The sequence below is a fragment of the Podarcis erhardii genome (genome assembly GCF_964252035.2).
Source record: "Podarcis erhardii genome assembly, chromosome: 9".
Lineage (NCBI taxonomy): Eukaryota > Metazoa > Chordata > Lepidosauria > Squamata > Lacertidae > Podarcis > Podarcis erhardii.
Window position 1 is genome coordinate 42,462,398 of NC_138512.1, and position 19,578 is coordinate 42,481,975.

The window sequence follows — 19,578 nt, forward strand, 5'->3', positions numbered from 1 at the left end:
GTAGGGTTCTCCTGCCAACACAGAGCCTATTTCAGACAGGTGCAGGGGCACATGGGAGAAGGAGAGAGAGAGCAGAGCCCTGCTGCAGAACATAAGTCCTTGTGCAGGGCTTTCACTGATAGGGCTGGTTAGGTGAATCCAGTTATCAAGATATGAAAGAGTTACCAAAGGTACTATCAGAAACCTGAAATGGGGTACAAATGTATTCCAAGATACATTTCTGTATAATATGTTCCTCTCTCTCAAACAGAAAACCTGAAGTGTTACTCAGAATAGTTAATACTGGCATTTCACACTTGCTATAGAAACCTTGTAATAGTTTGTCATAATAACAGACTAGTTCAAAGAAGCCAAGTCAATTTCCACCAGCTGCCAGGAACATGTAATCAGTATGCTGACATAATGCAAGTTAAATTTACTATGGTATAAAGATATGTCTCAAAACAAACACTAATTTGAACATGAAACACAAAATTTTGCACACTGAATCAATGGAACTTGTTCCCAAGTAGAATGTGCAGCCTTAGGCAACTGAGGCCAACATTCATAAACACATTTACCTGGAAGCAAGGCCCACTGGACACAATGGGACTTACTTCTTAATAAACATTTATAGGATTGCACTATGAAAACCAGAATTCTGGCCTAATGACTTATTGCAATTATATAATTGAATTCCTCCACAACATGATTGAGGTATATCATGTTCCCAGTTCTAGAGTATATTAATATCCATATGTGCACATGCAGATAGATTTGTGAACAATGCAGACTAAATTCCAAAAAGTTACATTATGTGTATATGCCCAAAAGTTTATTTAAATAACTAGTGCTTCATGGCTACTTGTGGCACAATAGAAGTACTCAAAAAATAAAACAAGCCGCAAAACCCATAATGAAACCACATTTTGCATACATACTAGCCTGAGACTCTGGTTATTAGAGGCCTGAATGACAGCCAGGAACTGTGGTGGTCATAGAAATTTAATATTAGAAAGTCACTGGCTGTCCTTAAGCTTGCTTTATTTTTAAAAATCAAATATGTTTTTAATGCTTCCTGTCCTAAAAGGAAGAGAAGCTTGAAATATCATCTGCCAGAAGGCTATGTCACAGAAAAGCATGATACACAGTCAACAGGAAGTTATTTATTTGTATGGGAATTCCTTCCAGTGTTTGTAAACCTTGTGTTTCATAATCCGGCTAGCATATGTGCTGTGTCAGATTTTTCTATTATTATTTATAATCACACAAGTAAATTCAGTTTGCATCCTGAAAGTTATGAGAAGCTCTAAGGGGGAGGGGGTATACTTGTATTCTCCAAGTATAGTGGACCTTTTGGCGGTTTTAGGTGTCAGGTATCAGAAAAGCTTGAAGTGTTTCATCATCGACCTGAAGAAGGGACAAGCTAGAGAAGTTTGAGACTTTCCCCTTGTCCTCAGACGGGCACGCCTCGGCAGCGTTTGCAGATGCTCCTTTTCGCATTTCTGCAACTCCGCCGCCCCCGAGCCAGGAAACCCGAAACTCTCTGCAAGATGCGCCGCTACCCGCCTTCGCCGCCCGAGGAACCAGATTCGGCGGAGCAGCAGCAGCAGCAGCCTCGGGAGGCGTCGGCAGCAGCGCCCGCAGACCTTGTAGGGGCAAGGAGCGGCTCCCGTCTCGCGGCCTGCCGGAGAGCGGACTTTGCAACTTCCAGCCGCCCCAAGCAGCCCTCCTGCCCCCGCTCGCCCAACTTCTCCCCACTCACTCTTGGTGGCGGCGATGAGGCTCTTGCCATCCTTGAGCAGCTCCTTGATGAACTTGTTGGTTTTCTCCAGCTCGGCTTCGTGGGCTCGGATCCTCTCGCGGAACCAGGGGCTGTCCAGGTAGCAGTCGCTGAACTCCAAGGGCTGCAGCCCCATGGCGGCGGCGGCGGCGGCGGCACCCGGGCACCACTCCTCCTCCTTGCAAATCCCTCTAGGCTAAGCACCACCAGCAAGCCGAGCCCCGCTCTTCTCTTTCTGCTCTCCGTGCAGCGCCTCCTCAGCAGGGCGAAGCAGCAGCAGCAGCAGGCGGCGGCGGCGGGGCGGCGCGGCAGAGCCTCTCCCGGCGCAGCATGGGACCCGCGCGGCTCCGGCAAAACGCGCCCCTGCAAAGAGCCAAGCGACGCGGGGAGGGGAAGGAGGAGTCGAGCGGCCGGGACTAAGATACGGCGCTACCGGGGTTGCCAACGTAGCAGGCTCCCTGAGGGGGGAAAGCAGCCTCTCGCCGCGGCCCGGTTGCGGCGGGAAAAAGAAAAACAAGCAGCTCCTCTCGGCATCCCAGCCCGCTTGGGCCAAAGAGGCGGCTCCGCCCCAGCGTGGCCTCGGCGCCGCCTTTTCCACAGCCCTAAGCTCCCACCCAGCGCCGGCCTTCTCCTCCTCCTCCTCCTCCTCCTCCTCCTCCACCACCTTCCTTTCTTCCCGCTCGGGCTCCTTCCAGCGCCGGGCGCTTGCCTGTCGACTCCTCCCCTCGCAGCTGCCCAGGGTCTTGCTTCTCTCACGCTCCTTTGCAGGCCCCACTCGAAGCGGGGGCGGATTCTCTCCTCAGGCCACAAACTCGCTCCTTACGACCAACACGTTGTTTACTCTTGCCCTGTCAAATCTATTCGTATCCTCTCATTAAAGCCATGCCTTTACTTAGTGGGGCGTTTTTAACCTTCGTTTCAATAAAGATTACCCAGAGCAGGAAACAGCTTATAATTTCTTATTGGTGAGGATTCCGCCCACCCTTTCCTCTTTTAGCGCCTTTATATTCCGCTCCCAAAGGTTACCTTAAAGGTCCCTTTCCGCTCCTAACAATTTTTGGGAATTTGTTTCCAGTTGGGTGTTTGAAATTTGCAGTTTCCAGTGAAGAGACAAATACGGGACTTGGGTCCACCATTCTGGCACTAGCAGCCAGCTCCAAGGTGTTGGTGAAACTGAAACTAACCACAATAAGATACTGTACTCTGCCATATCAATATTGCCTTAAATAATGTGTCTAGTTAAGGGTGTGGTTCTTGGCTGTAATTGCTCGGATTCATTTTGTTAAATGGATAAAAGGCATGTTGCAAGTCGGGCTTGCCTTAAATGAGCCAAGCTCCCTGATGGATGGGAGATTGTTCCATAGTTTTGGAACTAAAACAAAAAAAGTGTCTCGTTGCACCTTAAAGATTTAAAGATTTGTTTGTAGTATCAGCTTTCATTGATGAGAGGCCACTTCATCAGAAAAAGCCTATTCTTGCAGTAAACTCTTGCTGCTAGTTCTCACATGCAGGACTGGGTGCCCCTCATTTATCCTGAACCCAGGCCACAGATTCAAAGTACCAACACCTCCTAGGAGCAAGCTTATCTAAAATCTACCTTTTTGTTTTCCCCAGCTAAAAGTTGCACAACTTTTCGTTCTGTTTGGGAAATGGTTTGAGCTGTTCACTATCTTGCATTTTGTGAAATAGGGCTGAGCTAGTATGTTTCCATTAACTGTCCAATTTTCTCTCTTTTTTTTTTTGGCTCCCTGCCAGAAGAAAAAAAAGATGTGTGTGATGGAAAAGCCCCGTCTGCTGCTTGCAAACATTTTGTAAAGCGCAGCATCCATTCCATCTAAAATCTGTCACAAATTGCTTTTCTAATCACACCCACTAACATCCCTTTTCGCTCCCTTTTTGTTAGCATCCAGCCTAAAAAGTTCTGCTGGACTTATAAATTCGTTTCCTTCATGAAGTTTTAGGTGGACCTAATAAAACTATAGCGCTATTGTTTCTTTCGCCCCCACCCCCCGCTTCCTTCCTATTGTTTTGTTTTTGTTGTTTAAGCAACTCATGAAGTTGAAGTACTGTACAGCAGCCGCTTCGCCTCCTTTCTGCTCATGCGCAAAATATCGTAACGCGGCGGTGTATTTTGCACATGCGTAAAATACTACTACTCTCGTTTGCACAATCTCGGCGGAGAGGTTTCCAGGTCAGCAGACGGCTCTGGAAAGTCGTCGCTATCGGTGCTAATCCCGTGTGCGCCGCGGAGCCCTGATCCCGTTTACTTTTCTCGCGATACTTCCTTCGCCCTACTCTAAGATGGCGTCCCTAGGCTTCTGCTGGAGCGTGTGAGAGTTTGCCTGGAGTTGTCCGGGCTAGTAGCCCCAGACCGCTCGGATGAATTGCGGAGGTGACTGACTCGCCATTCTTTCTGGCTGTCTCGGCCTCCCCCGGTTCGCTTTGCAACGCCCTGCGAACAAGCTCAACGGCGTCTCTTCCCACGCCGCATCCATCCCGACCTTCTGCGCATCTCCGCCTGCCCTGGGCCCTCATTATCGTTCTGAGCGATTGGGACGCTGGGCGATGAATAAAATAGGTCCAAAAACCTTTTAACATCGAAATGTCTTGTGTTTTTAGAGGAAATGCCTAGTTTGCTTGCCTGGATGGCGTGCAGCAGTGGTTACCATACGGCGTGATCCACTCATGTTTACTCAGAAGTAAATCCCACTCACTCCAATAGGACTTACTCCCAAGTAAGTGTGCCTGTTAATGTAAAGCAAGATTGCAGTTGTTTTTTGTTGGATAGTTTTTGATGGCTCCTTCCTGCACTAGTTCCATTACAGCTTTGATTCGCCTCCACTGCCCTTTGTCCTCACTCCAGAGCAAATAGAAAAATATCCCCCTATATATGTCCCTTTGTCTGGAAGGAATAGATTCACCAACCTCTCACATACTAATGTCATATTTTGTTAAAGACAAGCTGCATGTGTACAATTGTTTATGCCTGCCCATTTCCCTTCACTGTTACCATGATCTGTTTGGTTTACACTAATCAGTTAAAATATTACTGTCACTGCCTTCGTACTCCTTTAGTGTTTTTTTTAGCTGAGTGGAATTCCTCCACCATATGTTAATGTTCACCTCTGTTCTTAGAATGAATTTATCAATCACATGGGCATCTGCATTACAAAATGTTTTAATAACACATGATATATAAAATTCTCATTAGCAAACTCCTATGACCAGTAATAGTCACTAGGGCACAAAATAAATGAGCCTTGCCTGATCATGTCTCATTATAAAGATGTTATCCAGGCCCCTTGATAATATGTGTATTTTGGAATCGCACAACATTCAATTATCTATAGTAAGTTGTTTTAAAGTGCAGCTTCCCATGTTTTGCTTCCAGCAGGATCACAAGGAACAGAACTTAAAAAAAACAAAAACATTAACCATGTGGTACTGAACACTATTCCTAGCTTGAACTGACAGATCAGGATCTGCAATTTTGTCATGGTCTGGCATAGCATGGGTCCCATCATTCATATATATATGGTAAAAAAATATACATTAAGCAGTGGGTCCCATAATTTATCTTTGGGCTAAAGGCGGGTTCCAGGTTAGAAAAGAGTGAAGATCAATGTCCTAATCTGCAGTTTGTGTTGCACTCACAACAGCAATCACACGGTGTCCTCTACTCCCACACTTGGGAACCAGCATGCATCCAATTTGCAAAACGCTGCAAATGAATCTATAGGTGTTGCATTCATAAGCACTTTGCTGGAACTCTTAACATGAAAAATAGTAAGTGCATTTGCAAGAAATGTCTCTTGCGTATGTTAAAGCACTTTCACTTTTGTAGCAATTGGGCTATAATGAGTGCAAAAATGTTGATACAAACATTTTGTTTGCAATTTTTTGTAACACTGCAATAAATGTTTTTGTTTTGGCAGTTCAGAATGCCTAACTCTAAAAGGAGATCTCGGCATAGGCGCAATGTTGGTCAGGAAGCTGGGAGGCGTGAATTAGTGTCTAGATCCTTGCAAAGTGCTCAACACTGTCTGGAAAATCAGGACTTTGGAACTGCATATGCCCACTATCTCTTGGTATTGAATCTAGCTCCTGAGCTTAAAAATGATGTCAAGGTAAGCAGTTGTTCTTTGTTCAGTCATTCTCTCTGACAAATAGGTTTATTTGTGTACAAGTTTAGAGACAGAAAATAACATGCAAATAGGCCATTGCATGCCATATATCTATTTACCAATAAAAACATGTTATTAGTATGAATAAATTAATTTTTGCGACTAAACTATCACTTTCCTTTAGGAAACATTTCAGTATACCCTTTGTAAATGGGCAGAAGAGCTGAATTCTCTCACACGATTTCAAGATTTATTTGATTGCTATGAGCATGCCCTGGAATTATTTCCTAATGATGAAGTTATATGTAACAGCATGGGGGAACATCTTTTCAGGTTTGTAGTTGCCCTTGGTTGTGTTGTATTTTGACTAAGAATTCTAGCATAGTGCTTCTTAAATTTCCATTAATCTCACACATTCCATTAAATACTTAATCCTAAATGCACAGGTATCTAGCAGTGTTGTGATTACTTCTTAGTGTAGGGCTCAGAAAGGAAAAGTCTTGCACAACTAAGATGCGTTATAATACTTTTCATGTCCACAGTACTGTTTAATGTACAATGTGCTTTATTTTTTGGTCTGAAAGTCCTCCACACAGCATATAGTTAAACTATTTAATTCACTACCACAATATGAGTAGTGGCTACAAACTTGGATAGTTTTTAAAAAGGAGATAAGGCAAATTCTTGGCTACTAGTCATGATGGCTGTGTACTGTGTCCAGAATCAGAGGCGTAATGCCTCTGAATATAACTTGCTGGGATGCATGAGTGGGAGAGTGTTGCACTTTGGTCCTCCTTCCAGGTTTCCCATATCCCATTGGGCACTTTGAGAATGATGCTGGACTACATAGACCTTTGGTCTGATCCATCATGATTCTTGTTATGTTCTTATGATTTGGTCACAGCAAATCTTAGTGTTAGTTGATTAGTAGTTTGACAAGTTGCAGTAGGTGCCCTTTTCATTTACACAATGCAGTCCAGATTTGTGCTCTTTGCAGTCATTGGTGACGTGTTCTCAAAATGTAAGTGTAGGTTTTTGTATAATATTTATGGCTGAACGATCGGCTTGCTAGTTTAAGCTTCATTTTGATTGTGTCACTTTCTTCACAGAATGGGCTTTAGGGATGAAGCAGCTGCATATTTCCATAAAGCTGTGAAGCTAAACCCTGACTTTCCAGATGCAAAAGAGAATTTTTATCGTGTTGCCAACTGGGTGGTAGAACGATGGCACTTCATCATGCTTAATGACGCCAATAGGAATTTGCTGTATCAAAAAGCAATTGAAAAGGCTGTCTGTTCAGGGTGCAGAAGTGTTCTTGACATTGGAACAGGAACAGGAATTCTCAGGTTTGTTGTGAATTCAGTTAATGTAAATGTGTTGATATTTTTTTCTGAATATTGTGAAACAGATAATAAATTTGCTTTGCTAGGGGGTTTTCTGTGTGTTGTGTTAACTTATTTAATGTGCTCTTCTAAATTATGTTGAAAGTGCCCTGTAATTACTATGTAACAAAGGGTGGTCTGAAAGGTTAAATAAATTAAAAGTCTCCTCAGTCCCAATTTGATACAGAGGGCCCATTTAAGGTTATTAAAATGTTTTAGTTAATATTTGATTTGAAAAATGTTATATTAATATTTTGTCAAAACAAGAATCTCTGATGATTTCTGTTTAATGTCCTCTGATGTTTCAGCATGTTTGCCAAAAAGGCTGGTGCACCTTCCGTCTATGCGTGTGAGTTATCGAAGACCATGTATGAATTGGCTTGTGAAGTGCTAGCTGCAAACAATTTGGATGGAGAAATCAAACTACTTCACATGAAATCTCTTGATATAGAAATCCCAAAGCACATACCTGAAAGGTTACTCTTATATTTTGTTGTGACATCTTACTTATTTTTCTAACAGAATTGACAATTTGCACTGACAAATTGTAATTTTGTCTTATTGTAATCTTGTCTTATTTCTAAGAGAATTGACCTCCCACACAGCAGGTGCTAAACATTTTGGGTTTTTTTATCTTATTTCTTTCATCTTTGAGCCATCCAAATAAGCTTCCATTAAACAGTGTGCAGCTGAATGCATTTATAAACTGTTCCTTTATATTCCCTATATACTGTTACTTATTTATTTCCTGAATAACTCAGAACATCTGTCCAGAATGTTTTTGTTTTATTTTAGAAGGGCAAAACCTTCTTCAGAATTAATTTCAGTAAATACCTTACTATCTAGGGGAAAAACTTTGCCAGCCTGGTATTCTCCACATCCTTTGAATTGCAATTCCCTTTAGCCCAAGCCAGCATGGCTATGCCAGCCACAGCAGATTGGAGCGGTAGTCTTCAGGCATCACACTGGCGATGGCTACTCTAGCACAGCTAACAGTGGTGGCAAAGCATAGAATCATATGCTGCATCTCCAGGACCAATCAAAATGTCATCTCCTTGCTCTGGAAGCTGATCCTACTTCCTTTATCAAGACAGTAGCTGAACAGAAATGCCTGCAAGGGGCTTTTCCAGAACTGAGGTGTAATGGGGAAATAGTTGCCTATGGCCTGCAGTGCAACATTCCAAATGACTGCAGACACTCTCTTCTCTGCCATTCCACTCACCCCCCCCCCAAAAAAAACCTGATCATAAACTTTTCTGGTATATTAGAATAACTAAGAACTGTGAAAAGTAGTTTTAGGGCCAGGAGGTCAGAAAGGATGCTGGCTTATCTTAAGCAGAGGCCAGAACCCCAGAATAAAATTTGATTACTCAACAGAAGAAGAGACTACTGATTTCACGTTAGTAAATTTTAAGTCCTGCTTCAGGTTTTATAATTTTCTTCAATTGCTGATTACAGTGGCTCTGAACTACTGCTTTCTTTTTATAACTGTATATTTAATAGAGTTTCCCTGGTTGTCACTGAAACGGTAGATTCTGGTTTATTTGGAGAAGGAATTGTGGAAAGCTTGATCCATGCTTGGGAACATTTGCTTTTACCGCCAAAGGCAAGTATCTATGGGTGTCTTAAGGCCTGATCCACTGTAAAAATGATTTTGCACTATGACTGCTACGGATAGCAATGAGATCAAGGCTCTGCAGCCTTGCAATAATGTTTTAACATTTTTCTTTTATTAGTTCCCATAAACAGTGAACTAGAAACGTGAAATGTAAACATTACTTACACAGGTCTTCCAGATCACATAAGAAAGTTTCCTTGCCAGCACTGCAGCTCCCTAGAGTCTAGTAGCATTGGCATGAAGACTTCCCATGCAATCCAGAAAGAGCACATGGGAAAGAACATTTAAGTGTCCTCACAGTTAAGTGGACCCTTAAGGCTGGGAAAGTCAATAGCGGTAGACTGTACCATTCTTTTCAGTACAGAATGAGAGATTAGACAAGTGTGTGAGAGAGTTTTTAACGAAGTACTAGCCTCAGGCCAACTCTATATATAGAACATGTTTAAAGTTTTGGGATGGATTCAGCTAACCCATTCTGCTAGTGGAAGCCACTGCAAAGACTCCCACTAGCGCTGTGGGGCTTTCCCCTTCTCCTGGCGCTGCCCGCCCCCCACCTCTCCCATATCCACTATGGAGGGTCAGGAGAACGCCCAAAACAGTGCACAGGGAGAGGAGATGGGAGATGGTTCCATCAGGCAAGCAGAAATGCTTGCACTAACGAATCAGTCTCCTTAGCACTACATTGAATTCCATGCATTGAATGTAATGCAAGGAAAATGCCATGACTTAAGAGTGTGCAGCTGATGCAAAATAAAAATGAATTGTATCCACAATTTAATTTTTTGAATGTGTCTTGAAGTTCTAGATTCAAAAGCAATGAGGGCATGTTTCTTACCCCTCCGTTCATAGTACTATTTACTGTATTTTTAAAAAAATGAAAGATTTTCCCTTCTCATAGTGATTAATTCCTTATCTCAAAAAACCCATTAAGGGTCTTCCATTGTAGGAATTTATGAGATGATGTTACATATTACAACAGTTAGAAGACAAAATAGTTACGGTTGTGGAAGATTATTATTCAATAAATATAATAAATGGCTGAAATATTTTCTCTTTTAAACAACTGATATAGATTTTCTGATATCACTAGTGCTGAAAGTTATCTAACGTGCTTTTCAAATAGCCATATGTGTTATACCATAATATCTTTATTTTTAATTCAAGTCAAGATGTGTTCTAGACTGAGGGTTGGCTTGGCAACAATCTCTCATTTTGCACAGTGAATAGAGCAGATTGAAAAACAATTAAGACAGACCTTTTTTCCACTCAGCTGAAATCCAAATATTTATACTTAACTTGACGCAGCCAAACCCTAACTTAATCTGTGTACAATGACTGAACAGTTTACATTAATTTTGTGTTTTAATTGTATGTTAATCTATTTTTAGCTTAATGTTAAACAGTTTTAAGTGTTTTTATTGGTTTGTAACTTTTTTATTGTTAACCACTTAGATACTGTACTATTAAGCAGTATATAAATTTAAAGATAATGGAATAAGTTTTTGTGAATAGTAGTCTTGTTGTATAGTTTTGTAACTTTGTAACTTTATCTATTTATCAATCAGCCCAATGATGGCAGAGTTAATGCTGAAAACTATGGTAAAGTTATACCAGCAGGAGCTATTGTGTGGGGCATGGCAGTGGAATGCGGAGAGATACGCAGACATCATAGGTATGTTTGTGCTGCTGACATACGTTGGGAAAGCATGTTTAAACTTAGACAGGGAAGAGGAAATGTCTCCCTTTTAAAGATAAGATTTTTATTTTGCTCATCCTGCTTGTTAGGTTGGATTCCACATAAGTGGAAGTAACAATAACTTTGAGTTTTCTGCACTGAAATTCATAAAACTCGAATCAGCCTTTCGCCAAAATGAAGCTCATCCCACATGGAAGATGTCAACCCATCTTCAATTTGGTCATCAATTTCCACTTACATTCTGTTCTTATAGAATCCTCTCTTCATGTGCAAGAGCCCAACGTAATTTTTAAGGAAGGGAGTAAAACTTTCAGGGTATAAATACTAGAATGTGGGAAGGCTGTTAGATTAATACAGTTTATTCTATGCTGTTTGATTGACTGTGTTTTTACATTGTATGTTATTAACAAAACAACCCTGCCCTTCTTATGGTTGAAAAGAAAGGGATATACATGTTAAAATAGAACACAATCGTTACGTATGTCTTTAAGCTCAGCAAATCTTTTTTTGTGAGCCTCTCCTTAATGTGCCAAGAACCAATGCTGAGTTCAACACATTCAAAGTGTTGGTGCTGACCTTTAAAGCCCTAAACGACGTCAGTCCTGTATACCTGAAGGAGCCTCTCCACCCACATCGTTCTGACCGGACACTGAGATCCAGCACTGAGGACCTTCTGGCGGTTCCCTCATTGCGAGAAGTGAGGTTACAGGGAACCAGGCAGAGGGCCCGCCCTGTGGAACGCCCTCCCTTCAGATGTCAAGGAAATAAGCAGCTATCCTATTTTTTAAAAGACATCTGAAGGCAGCCCTGTTTAGGGAAGTTTTTAATATTGAATGCTGTATTGTTTTTAACACTCGATTGAGAGCCACCCAGAGTGGCTGGGGAAATTCAACCAGATGGGTGGGGTATAAATAAATTGTTGTTGTTGTTGTTGTTGTTATTCATGAATTGCATGATTTTGTCTTGTCAAACCTAATTTCTGTCTGTTCCTTTGTTTTCTCAGGGTGGGTGCAAAAGAAATTGCTGGTGTGTGCTTGCCAGAAACATTGGAGTTCCACAGTCCAGTGTACGCTTCTGTAAACTCGGATGAAAGTCTTGAACCTTACACCACTGAAAAACTCAGCAGAGTTCCTGGTGGCTATACGGCCCTCACAGAACACTTCCAAATTTTGACAGCCAACTTTAACAACCTGCAGGTAACTTTTAGATCACATGGTGAACGAAACGTTTATCAATTGCAAAAGGATTAATGCAGAGGTAAAAGAGTGGTTCATCTGGATTTTATTCTGTATGGTGAGATGGAGGTGCACAGACAATAAAAAGATGACTGAGGGTATTCTACAACCCCAGAGTGGGATTAAGAAAGGACAGAAAGTTGAGACCTGAGATGGGGAGCCTGTGGCCCTTAAGAATGTAGTTGAACTTTAATCAGCCCCATCTAGCAGAGCCATTGGTCATGGATGTTCAGAGTTGTAGTATATTGACATCTGAAAGGCAATAGGTTTCCCATCAGTGGAATAGGAAGACAGGTTTGCCATACAGTTCTATAAACTATTTCTTTTAGGAGCAGTCAGCATTGGATATTGCAAGCAGCTATAGTCCTTCTAGATAGGCTCTGAGCTAGTACCAGTTAAGCCTGAGAGGGTAATGTGTTTCATCGGTCATGCAAGGATGCCTCTTTGATTTTTGACCCATAGGAAAATGTTTGCAAGCAAGATCTTAAAATACACCCCCTTGTATACAGGCAGTAATTGCCATGCTCTGAATCAATAAGTCTGTTTTCACCTTCACTTTATCTGGCATCTGAGATTAATAGGCAGAGTACAGCAAAGCACTTAGCTGTACTTTAAGAGAAACTATAATGCAGTGATCTGTGGTATGTTCCATCAGGATTTAAATACTTAATATTATATGTTTAATTTTTTAATACTTCTGGGCAAAACTGTTGTATGCTGAGCTTGAGCTGCCATTGAATCCTAAAATATCAGTGTCTTGCAAAGGAGAAGCAGATAAAGTGTAAAAAGGCCATCTTGGGAAATGTAGAAAAGGTTGGGTACCAGGAAGGGCAGGAGGACTCCATTGTTGAACAAAGAAACTTTACTCTGGACTTCATCAGTGTTCTCTACTTGACATCTGCATATATATTTGCTGTTAATTGGTGGTGGTGAAAACCCACCACTCTTTGAAAATAAAGATTTTTTTTTAAAAAAAAACACAATATCAATGGTGGTTTATGTAAGAAAGGAAAGTTTTGGAGCATGGCATTCTTTTTTATTTTGGTTTTCCTTACTCCTTGCAACCCAATTATGACTAGCATTTGTCTGGGCTCAGCAGGCTCTGATTCTTTTGGAAAGAAAGGCATCCCCATTCAGTGAGATTTACATATTGGGTCCTAAAATAAGTAATTATAATATATCTACTGCCAAATTTCAGGGATACTGTATAATAATTATTATTACTTTTATATTTTTCTTTCATTCAAAAAAGACTGTTATTTTTAGCTACCATTTTCTTAAAACCATTTACATTCTGTATATTTTTAGATTTAAGATGGATTATAAGGCAGTTCGAATCCCCGCAACGGGGTGAGCTCTCGTTCGGTCCCAGCTCCTGCCAACCTAGCAGTTCGAAAGCACGTCAAAGTGCAAGGAGATAAATAGGCACTGCTCCGGCAGGAAGGTAATTGGTGTTTCCGTGTGCTTCGCCAGAAGCGGCTTAGTCATGCTGGACACATGATCCGGAAGCTGTCTGCAGACAAACGCCGGCTCCCTTGGCCAGTAAAGCGAGATGAAAGCTGCAACCCCTGTTAAGGCAGACAGGAAGACAATTGGAGGTGCTCGGCCAGCAGTGGAGACTTGGCTTGACTGAAGAGCAAGATATGATGATGCCCGTCAATTTGGATGGCTTTAAAAAGGGGTTAATTAAATTCATGGCCATCAATGGCTCATAATCATTATGGCTATATATTACATCCAATATTGGAGGCAGTGTGCTAGGAAACTTCAGTAGGAAAGCACTGTTATGCCCTTGACCTGCTTCAGAGTTCTGGTTGGCCATTGCGGAACAGAATGCTGGATCAGATAAGTTTTTAGTGTTATTCATCAGGGATCTTATGTTCCTATTCAAAAGGGCTCTTCTAATGCTCTCCAACATATTTTGCTTCTTTTTTACCATTCTTGGTTAGGAGCTGAAAAGCTTTGCAACTCGTAAGCCATCCAAGATCAACATGCCTGTTATTAAAGCAGGAATACTAGATGCCATTGTGGTCTGGTTTACATTACAGCTTGATGATGAGCACACACTCTCTACAAGTCCAAGTGAGGACACCTGTTGGGAACAAGCAGTGTACCCCGTACAAGGCCTCCTTGGTATGTCTTCAGGGTTTTATTTTTACAATGACATTAAAATGCATTTTCTTTCTAGGATATCTGTCTGGCTTGTTTTGTACGTTTGAGATGAGAGGTGGCATTTCTAATAAGCAAAAAGAGTTTGCAGGTAGCATTCTTAGGAACTATTTATCATGCTGAGAAAAGTGAAGGTCCTCAACACTGAAAGCTTACACTTTATGGAAATGTCATTTCAGTATATTTGGGGTGGGGAACTGAATTCTGATGGAATCCTTACCTTCCCGCACAGGTCAACTTTGATGGGTGGATGTCAAATGCCTGATGTCAAGGGGCATTGTCAAAGGGGCTTGATGTAATAGCCAAACAACTAGACCTTGAAGTTAGTTTGCAGAGGGATTCAAACTGTGCCAGCAAATAGGCATCTTCCCTCTGCTTATGAGACAGTCTCTTGTGCAGCTGCTCTCAATGAGCCCCACATTAAACAAGTGGAAGCACACTTTCAATTGTATTACATGATTAATAAATTAGTCAAATTTACTTGAATGAAATCCTTAAATAGAAGTGGCAACTGAGACGATACCAGTCATGCATCATCAGGATTCCCAAACAAAAAAGGCTTGGCAGAATAAATTGAAAGCAAGGACTAGTAAAATTTGGCAGCTGGGAGTAGGAATTAGGAGTAAGTGGGGATGTAAAAAGGGAGCTGTAAAAGTGGCAAACCTCATTTATCCTAAGCAAGTTCCTATATTTTCAGTTTAAAACAAATGCTTACTCAAAGTTAATCCCACTTAGTTCAGCAGCATTTCAGGGAGTACTTCCACTGACCTCAGTGGGAAACATGCTTAGGAACACATGGTTAATTTCCAATTTAATTTCTAATATATATATCTTCAACTATTTCAGCCTAAAGTCTCAGAATTTTGACAGATAATATGATTGTATTTTAAAGTTTATGTCTGCATTCATCAGGGCAAGTGTGTGCTAATCATTACTCTGGACACAGGATAGAAAACAAAATTGTGAAGTTTTACAGGATCAACTTGGCTAAGCAGTTAATCCATGTTCCTGTTGATAACCACTTTCCCCACCACCACCTCCTTTCTAACATTTTCTCATATTTCCTTTCTATCATGCATCACTGACAGATAGTTTGAGTCATTTTTAAATAGAAACTTTGTTTTTACTGTGTAAGCCGCTAACATTGATAAATTTGTGAAAGCTGTAGTCAGTTGTGCTCTGCATTAAGACACCCACTGGGCCTCTTTTGCCTCCACTCTAATAAAATCTGCTTGGCACGTGTTGCAGCAGCAGAGGCTGATCAGAGGAGCTGTTAAAGTAGTGCACGTTTTAGGAAGACTGGAACAGTAGCGAAGGCACAGAGAATAATGTATTTCATTCTTCATCCTTGTGCGATTTGAAGATTACTCTCTGAGATCTGGGGACTCGGTTACAATGGAAATATCATGCCAGGACTGCTATCTAAGGATCCAGAAGATTTCTCTTGTGACCTCAGAATATGGAATGGATGTGGAAAGAAATTTCAAGGAGAAGAATAGTGAGGCTGAGCTCTGCAGTGCTCTGGCCAGCCTTCAAACAACAAATGCACTGGGACAAGAATGCATGCTGGAATCTACTGAGATTGCTTTACTGAACAATAGGAGATACCACGAATGTTTTAAAGCTGCAATAGGCAAAGTGCTTTCATCCTTAAGCCTCTGTGAGCACTCCATGGATGTGGACAGCCACAGTAATGAACTGAATCTTGAAAAGAACCAAAGCAAGAACTCAGTGACTCCTGATCCTTTGTATGTTTTGGACGTATCAGAGGGCTTTTCAATTTTGCCAGTAATTGCAGGCAAATTTGGGCCAGTTAAGGCCTACAGCTCTGTTGAAAAAGAACAGCACCAAGTAGCTCTCAGCCTGATTTCAGAAGCTAACAAATTTCCTAAGGAAACTTTAGAGTTTTGGCTCAACCACCTACAGGATGAAAACATGGTATTACAGAGACCAAAATCTGACAAGTTATGGAGTATTATAATTTTGGATGTCATAGAGACTTCTGGTCTAATTCAGCAGGACATGATGGAAAAGGCTGCAATATCCAGGTATTGTATGACATGAAATTTTCCTGGACTGTATTTTACTGTTATATTCATGCATAAAACCTTAGCCAACATAATATAATTTGGAATGATACTTAGCCAAAAGACTCTTGGAAAACAGTTTGTTCTACATTGAATCCATATGTGGACAGAACTTTTCAAATTAATGAGGCGGTTGTAGCTTTATGGGTCATAGCAATGTAGTTTCGTGTAAGACTGAGAATAAACCTATTTAAAATTAAGCGTATAAAATTAAAAGAAGATGGAGTTGGCTCTTACTGTTTGGTCATGCTTCTTTGCAAAAAACAAAAACAAGCATAAACACACCAAAGTATTTTAAACAGAATGCTTCTGATTGATGGTCTAAATCTTGATTTGTTAAAGGAAGCCTGAGGACAGCGTGGAGAGAATAGTTGTGAACAGTGCTTTTTTCTGGGGGGATGCAGGGGTACGCATACCCCTAAACATTTTGTAAATCTAAGTTTGGCCTGATTGAGGGGCAGTATTTCAATATGAGTAGGAAAGTGAGAGTACCCTTAAACTTTTTTTTTAGAAAAAAAGCACTGGTTGTGAATGTTAATACTTTATATTTTTTTTATAGATGTTTGCTTCACTCTGGAGGGAAGATATTCCCACAGCATGTGAAGATGTATGGAATGCTTGTGGAATCTAGGTCATTGCTACTTGAGACCACAGTTCAAGGGACAGATCCCACCCTCGGTTTCAACATTGCACCTTTTATCAACCAGTTTAAGGTATGAAATGTGTTATATTCATCTATATCCAGTTTAGCATGCTGTCTCAAAGATTAGGGTGCCAGAAAAAAAGCTTCAGTGTTTTATTAAGGCCACAATCCAGAGAACATCAGCTTCAACCCTGTATGCCCAGGGGAAGGCCTTTCCCTTTTCTTAAAAAAAATTAAAATGAAGGTTTGCAGTGTGACACGGTGAACTGCTGATCAAAGAAAAACATCTGTCTCACTGGATATGCAGCTGTCAAATCTTTATCAAAGCCTAATTAATTTCTTCATGTAATGTTTTGCAAGTAGTTTTCACTATTTTACAGTAACAATAAGGACATCTGATTTAAGACTTGGAAGAACCAGCATTTATTGAAAGCAGGGGAACTGTTAATTCCAATAGTTTGGCGCAGAGCAAAACTGATGACCAACATTTGCAAGGAATATGTTAAGAAAGTAGGGCTATTTGAGCTATCCTGATGCTGTGGTACAGACATCCTTTTGCCTAAAGTGGGACAAGACCTAGAAATATATGCCCTGGCAACAGAACTGGTCACTTGCCAAAGACACACCACAGCTTTTTGAAAAGGTGTCACAATGATACAATTAATCTCAAAACATGGTATATTCCATTTCAGGTTCCTGTCCGTGTTTTTTTGGATATGTCCACACTTCCACACACACCTTTGAGCAAATCAGTGGAACTTCTGCGAGTGGATCTCATGAATCCGTACTTGAATTGCTCTAGTAGAGAAGTTAAGGTAAATCTAGGAGATGGTAGATATTGCATGCTTTAGTTTATTACTCTGTCATTCTATAGTATCAATGTTGCATTTATGGAATTGCACAAGTAACTGACATGTTCAGTGCTTGATACTTTTGGTACTAGTACTTCACTAAAACGTTACCCCCTTTTAAAGCAGAAAATCACACCATTTCTATTCTTGTTCATTTGGTTCTGGCTTGTGTGGAGTTTACTGCCTGCAGTCAGAATTAAGTCTCATTGCATTCTAGCTGGGATACCAATTACCAGATGAACATGGGCCATTCATCTTCACAAGAGAAATTACGGTGGGGCAGTGTATGTGAAACCTAGAGATACACTGGGATTGTACTATGCAGAGAGAGCTAACATTTTGCCCTCCACCTTCCATCACTCCTAGACAATATGGGCACTAATCAGGGATGGGAGTAGTCATTCAAAACATATTGGAACACCACAGCGGCTAACTCTATCTTCCCTAGCCCTCTTGAAAAACTGATATACAAAATCACTGAAGATAAACTCTTGGGTGTCTGAAAAAGCAAGATGCAAATTGGCAATAGAGAAATCTTCCTCAAGCAAGCTTGAATTTAAATAATACAATTTTTTGTTGTTGTATTGTGGGGGGAAAGTTGATTGCTATATAGTAACATAAAATCTTACTTTTGTAGGTCGAAGTTTGTAAAGCAGGTCACGTGACTGGTATTCCATTTTGGTATCATGTGTACCTCGATGAAGACACTGTTTTAGATACATCAAGCAAGTCATCCCACTGGAAACAAGCTGCTATTGTGTTAGATAAGCCCATTCAAGTTCAAGCAGGAGATGAACTTGTGCTCAACGTTCAGTATCGCAACAGTAACGTTAGCATTACAGTACAACAGTGAACTGCCATCAGCTACAGTGTTTTTACTGTTTTAAAAAGCCTACAGTAGCTTAGTTATTTATGCTTAAGTTAATCATGTCTTAGGGTCACACTTTTGAGTCTATTTGAAGGTCTAAACATCGACTGAACTATTGTGAAATTCAGCACAACTTGTTTAGCAATAAAGCCATGGACCATAAAGAGTGGAGAAAGCATGCATTTCTGCCTAGAAGTCTGTGTAAGATGTCTACAATGCTGAATAACTTAATATTTGTATTCTTACTTGCCTTTTGGAGAACTATATGAATTTGAGTATAAAAAGTAAAATGGAATTGAATGCCACAACATGCCTGTTCACATCTCACTTTGAAGGTTAATAGAGTAAAAATGAATTTGCTGGGCAGCAACAGTGTTGTACAGATTGACTACTCATACACTTCCCTGGAAAAACAAATTCTTCCGTTACAGAAACAAGTAGTTTCTTGAGAGGTGGTAGTGGCGAGAACCTTTTTGTTATAAATGCCTAAACATGAATTACAACATGCTAAACATTTTTTTTGTGAAAACTAGCAGATAACAGATCCAGTAACACTAGTTTCAGGAAGGATGAAAAATCCTTAATGGGTAAGAAAAATATTTTAGGTATGGTTTGGCTGTATCTAATTGTGATCTAGAAGACAAACAACTTTTTTTAAATCATGGGATGTAGTTCTGTTTCTGCATGTAAAATACCAAAGTCACAGAGATGTTACTACTGTCTACCGAAGTATCTTGGCCAGCATGAACTTCCTTTCCCCTGTGCTGGGAGCACTGAAGTAGCATCACTTGCAGTGACTGCAGTATGAAAGCAGTGTCCATCTAACAAGCAGCTGGCTAACCAATAGCGGTCACACAAAGCAGAAAGACGAGTAATGAGTATAAAGAAGGAACAGCCCTGGAAAGACTGAAATGAGATAGGGAGAAAAGGACAAGAGGAAAACAAAGAAGACATGGAGAAAAATGAACAAAGCCCCAGAGTGGACATTACCAGACCAAAAAAGGGCAGCGGGGAAAGAAAAGGCGCACAAAATAACCCTAGCCTGCAGCTCCAAACTGCTGGAGCTGCGGTAGCTAGTCAACCAGAAACAAGGCACCATAAACAAACGTTAGGAAGAGGCAAGCAGCATGAATCAGTTTATTT

General features: G+C 40.9%; 2 protein-coding genes across 6 annotated transcripts in view; one reads left to right on the forward strand and one right to left on the reverse strand.

Annotated features, from left to right (window-relative positions):
* Positions 1–3,153, reverse strand: part of ARHGAP10 (Rho GTPase activating protein 10) — a 107,221-nt gene extending 104,068 nt beyond the window's left edge. Inside the window, exon 1 of one of the 2 annotated variants that reach the window (XM_081875301.1) lies at positions 1,745–3,153. In XM_081875301.1, the coding sequence (XP_081731427.1) occupies positions 1,745–1,898 (154 nt within the window). In that variant the 5' untranslated portion in view covers positions 1,899–3,153. The remainder of the gene's footprint in view (positions 1–1,744) is intronic. The other variant, XM_081875302.1, reaches the window with a different exon arrangement.
* PRMT9 (protein arginine methyltransferase 9) lies at positions 1,844–18,743 on the forward strand. 4 transcript variants are annotated; one of them, XM_081875298.1, is made up of 14 exons: positions 1,844–1,862; positions 4,382–4,497; positions 5,698–5,889; positions 6,071–6,219; positions 6,996–7,232; positions 7,577–7,744; positions 8,772–8,874; positions 10,452–10,558; positions 11,586–11,778; positions 13,767–13,950; positions 15,350–16,034; positions 16,633–16,786; positions 17,409–17,531; positions 18,205–18,743. In XM_081875298.1, exons 3-14 carry the CDS (start codon positions 5,704–5,706, stop codon positions 18,418–18,420), a joined length of 2,505 nt encoding a protein of 834 aa, XP_081731424.1. In that variant the 5' UTR covers positions 1,844–1,862; positions 4,382–4,497; positions 5,698–5,703; the 3' UTR covers positions 18,421–18,743. The 4 variants fall into 4 exon arrangements, with proteins under 4 accessions (XP_081731424.1, XP_081731423.1, XP_081731425.1 ...); XM_081875297.1 differs by lacking the exon at positions 1,844–1,862 and adding an exon at positions 3,785–4,154; XM_081875299.1 differs by lacking the exon at positions 1,844–1,862 and adding an exon at positions 3,785–4,154 and having other exon boundaries at positions 5,703–5,889.
* Positions 18,744–19,578: the final 835 nt, after the last annotated feature.

What these genes read in the sequence shown, in the direction of transcription:
- PRMT9 (XM_081875298.1), top strand. Translation starts at nt 5,704, where the DNA reads ATGCCTAACTCTAAAAGGAGATCTCGGCATAGGCGCAATGTTGGTCAG. An exon ending in ATGGGGGAACATCTTTTCAG is followed by an intron (nt 6,220 to 6,995) that starts GTTTGTAGTTGC and finishes CTTTCTTCACAG; the next exon opens with AATGGGCTTTAGGGATGAAG. An exon ending in GAAAAGGCTGCAATATCCAG is followed by an intron (nt 16,035 to 16,632) that starts GTATTGTATGAC and finishes TTTTTTTTATAG; the next exon opens with ATGTTTGCTTCACTCTGGAG.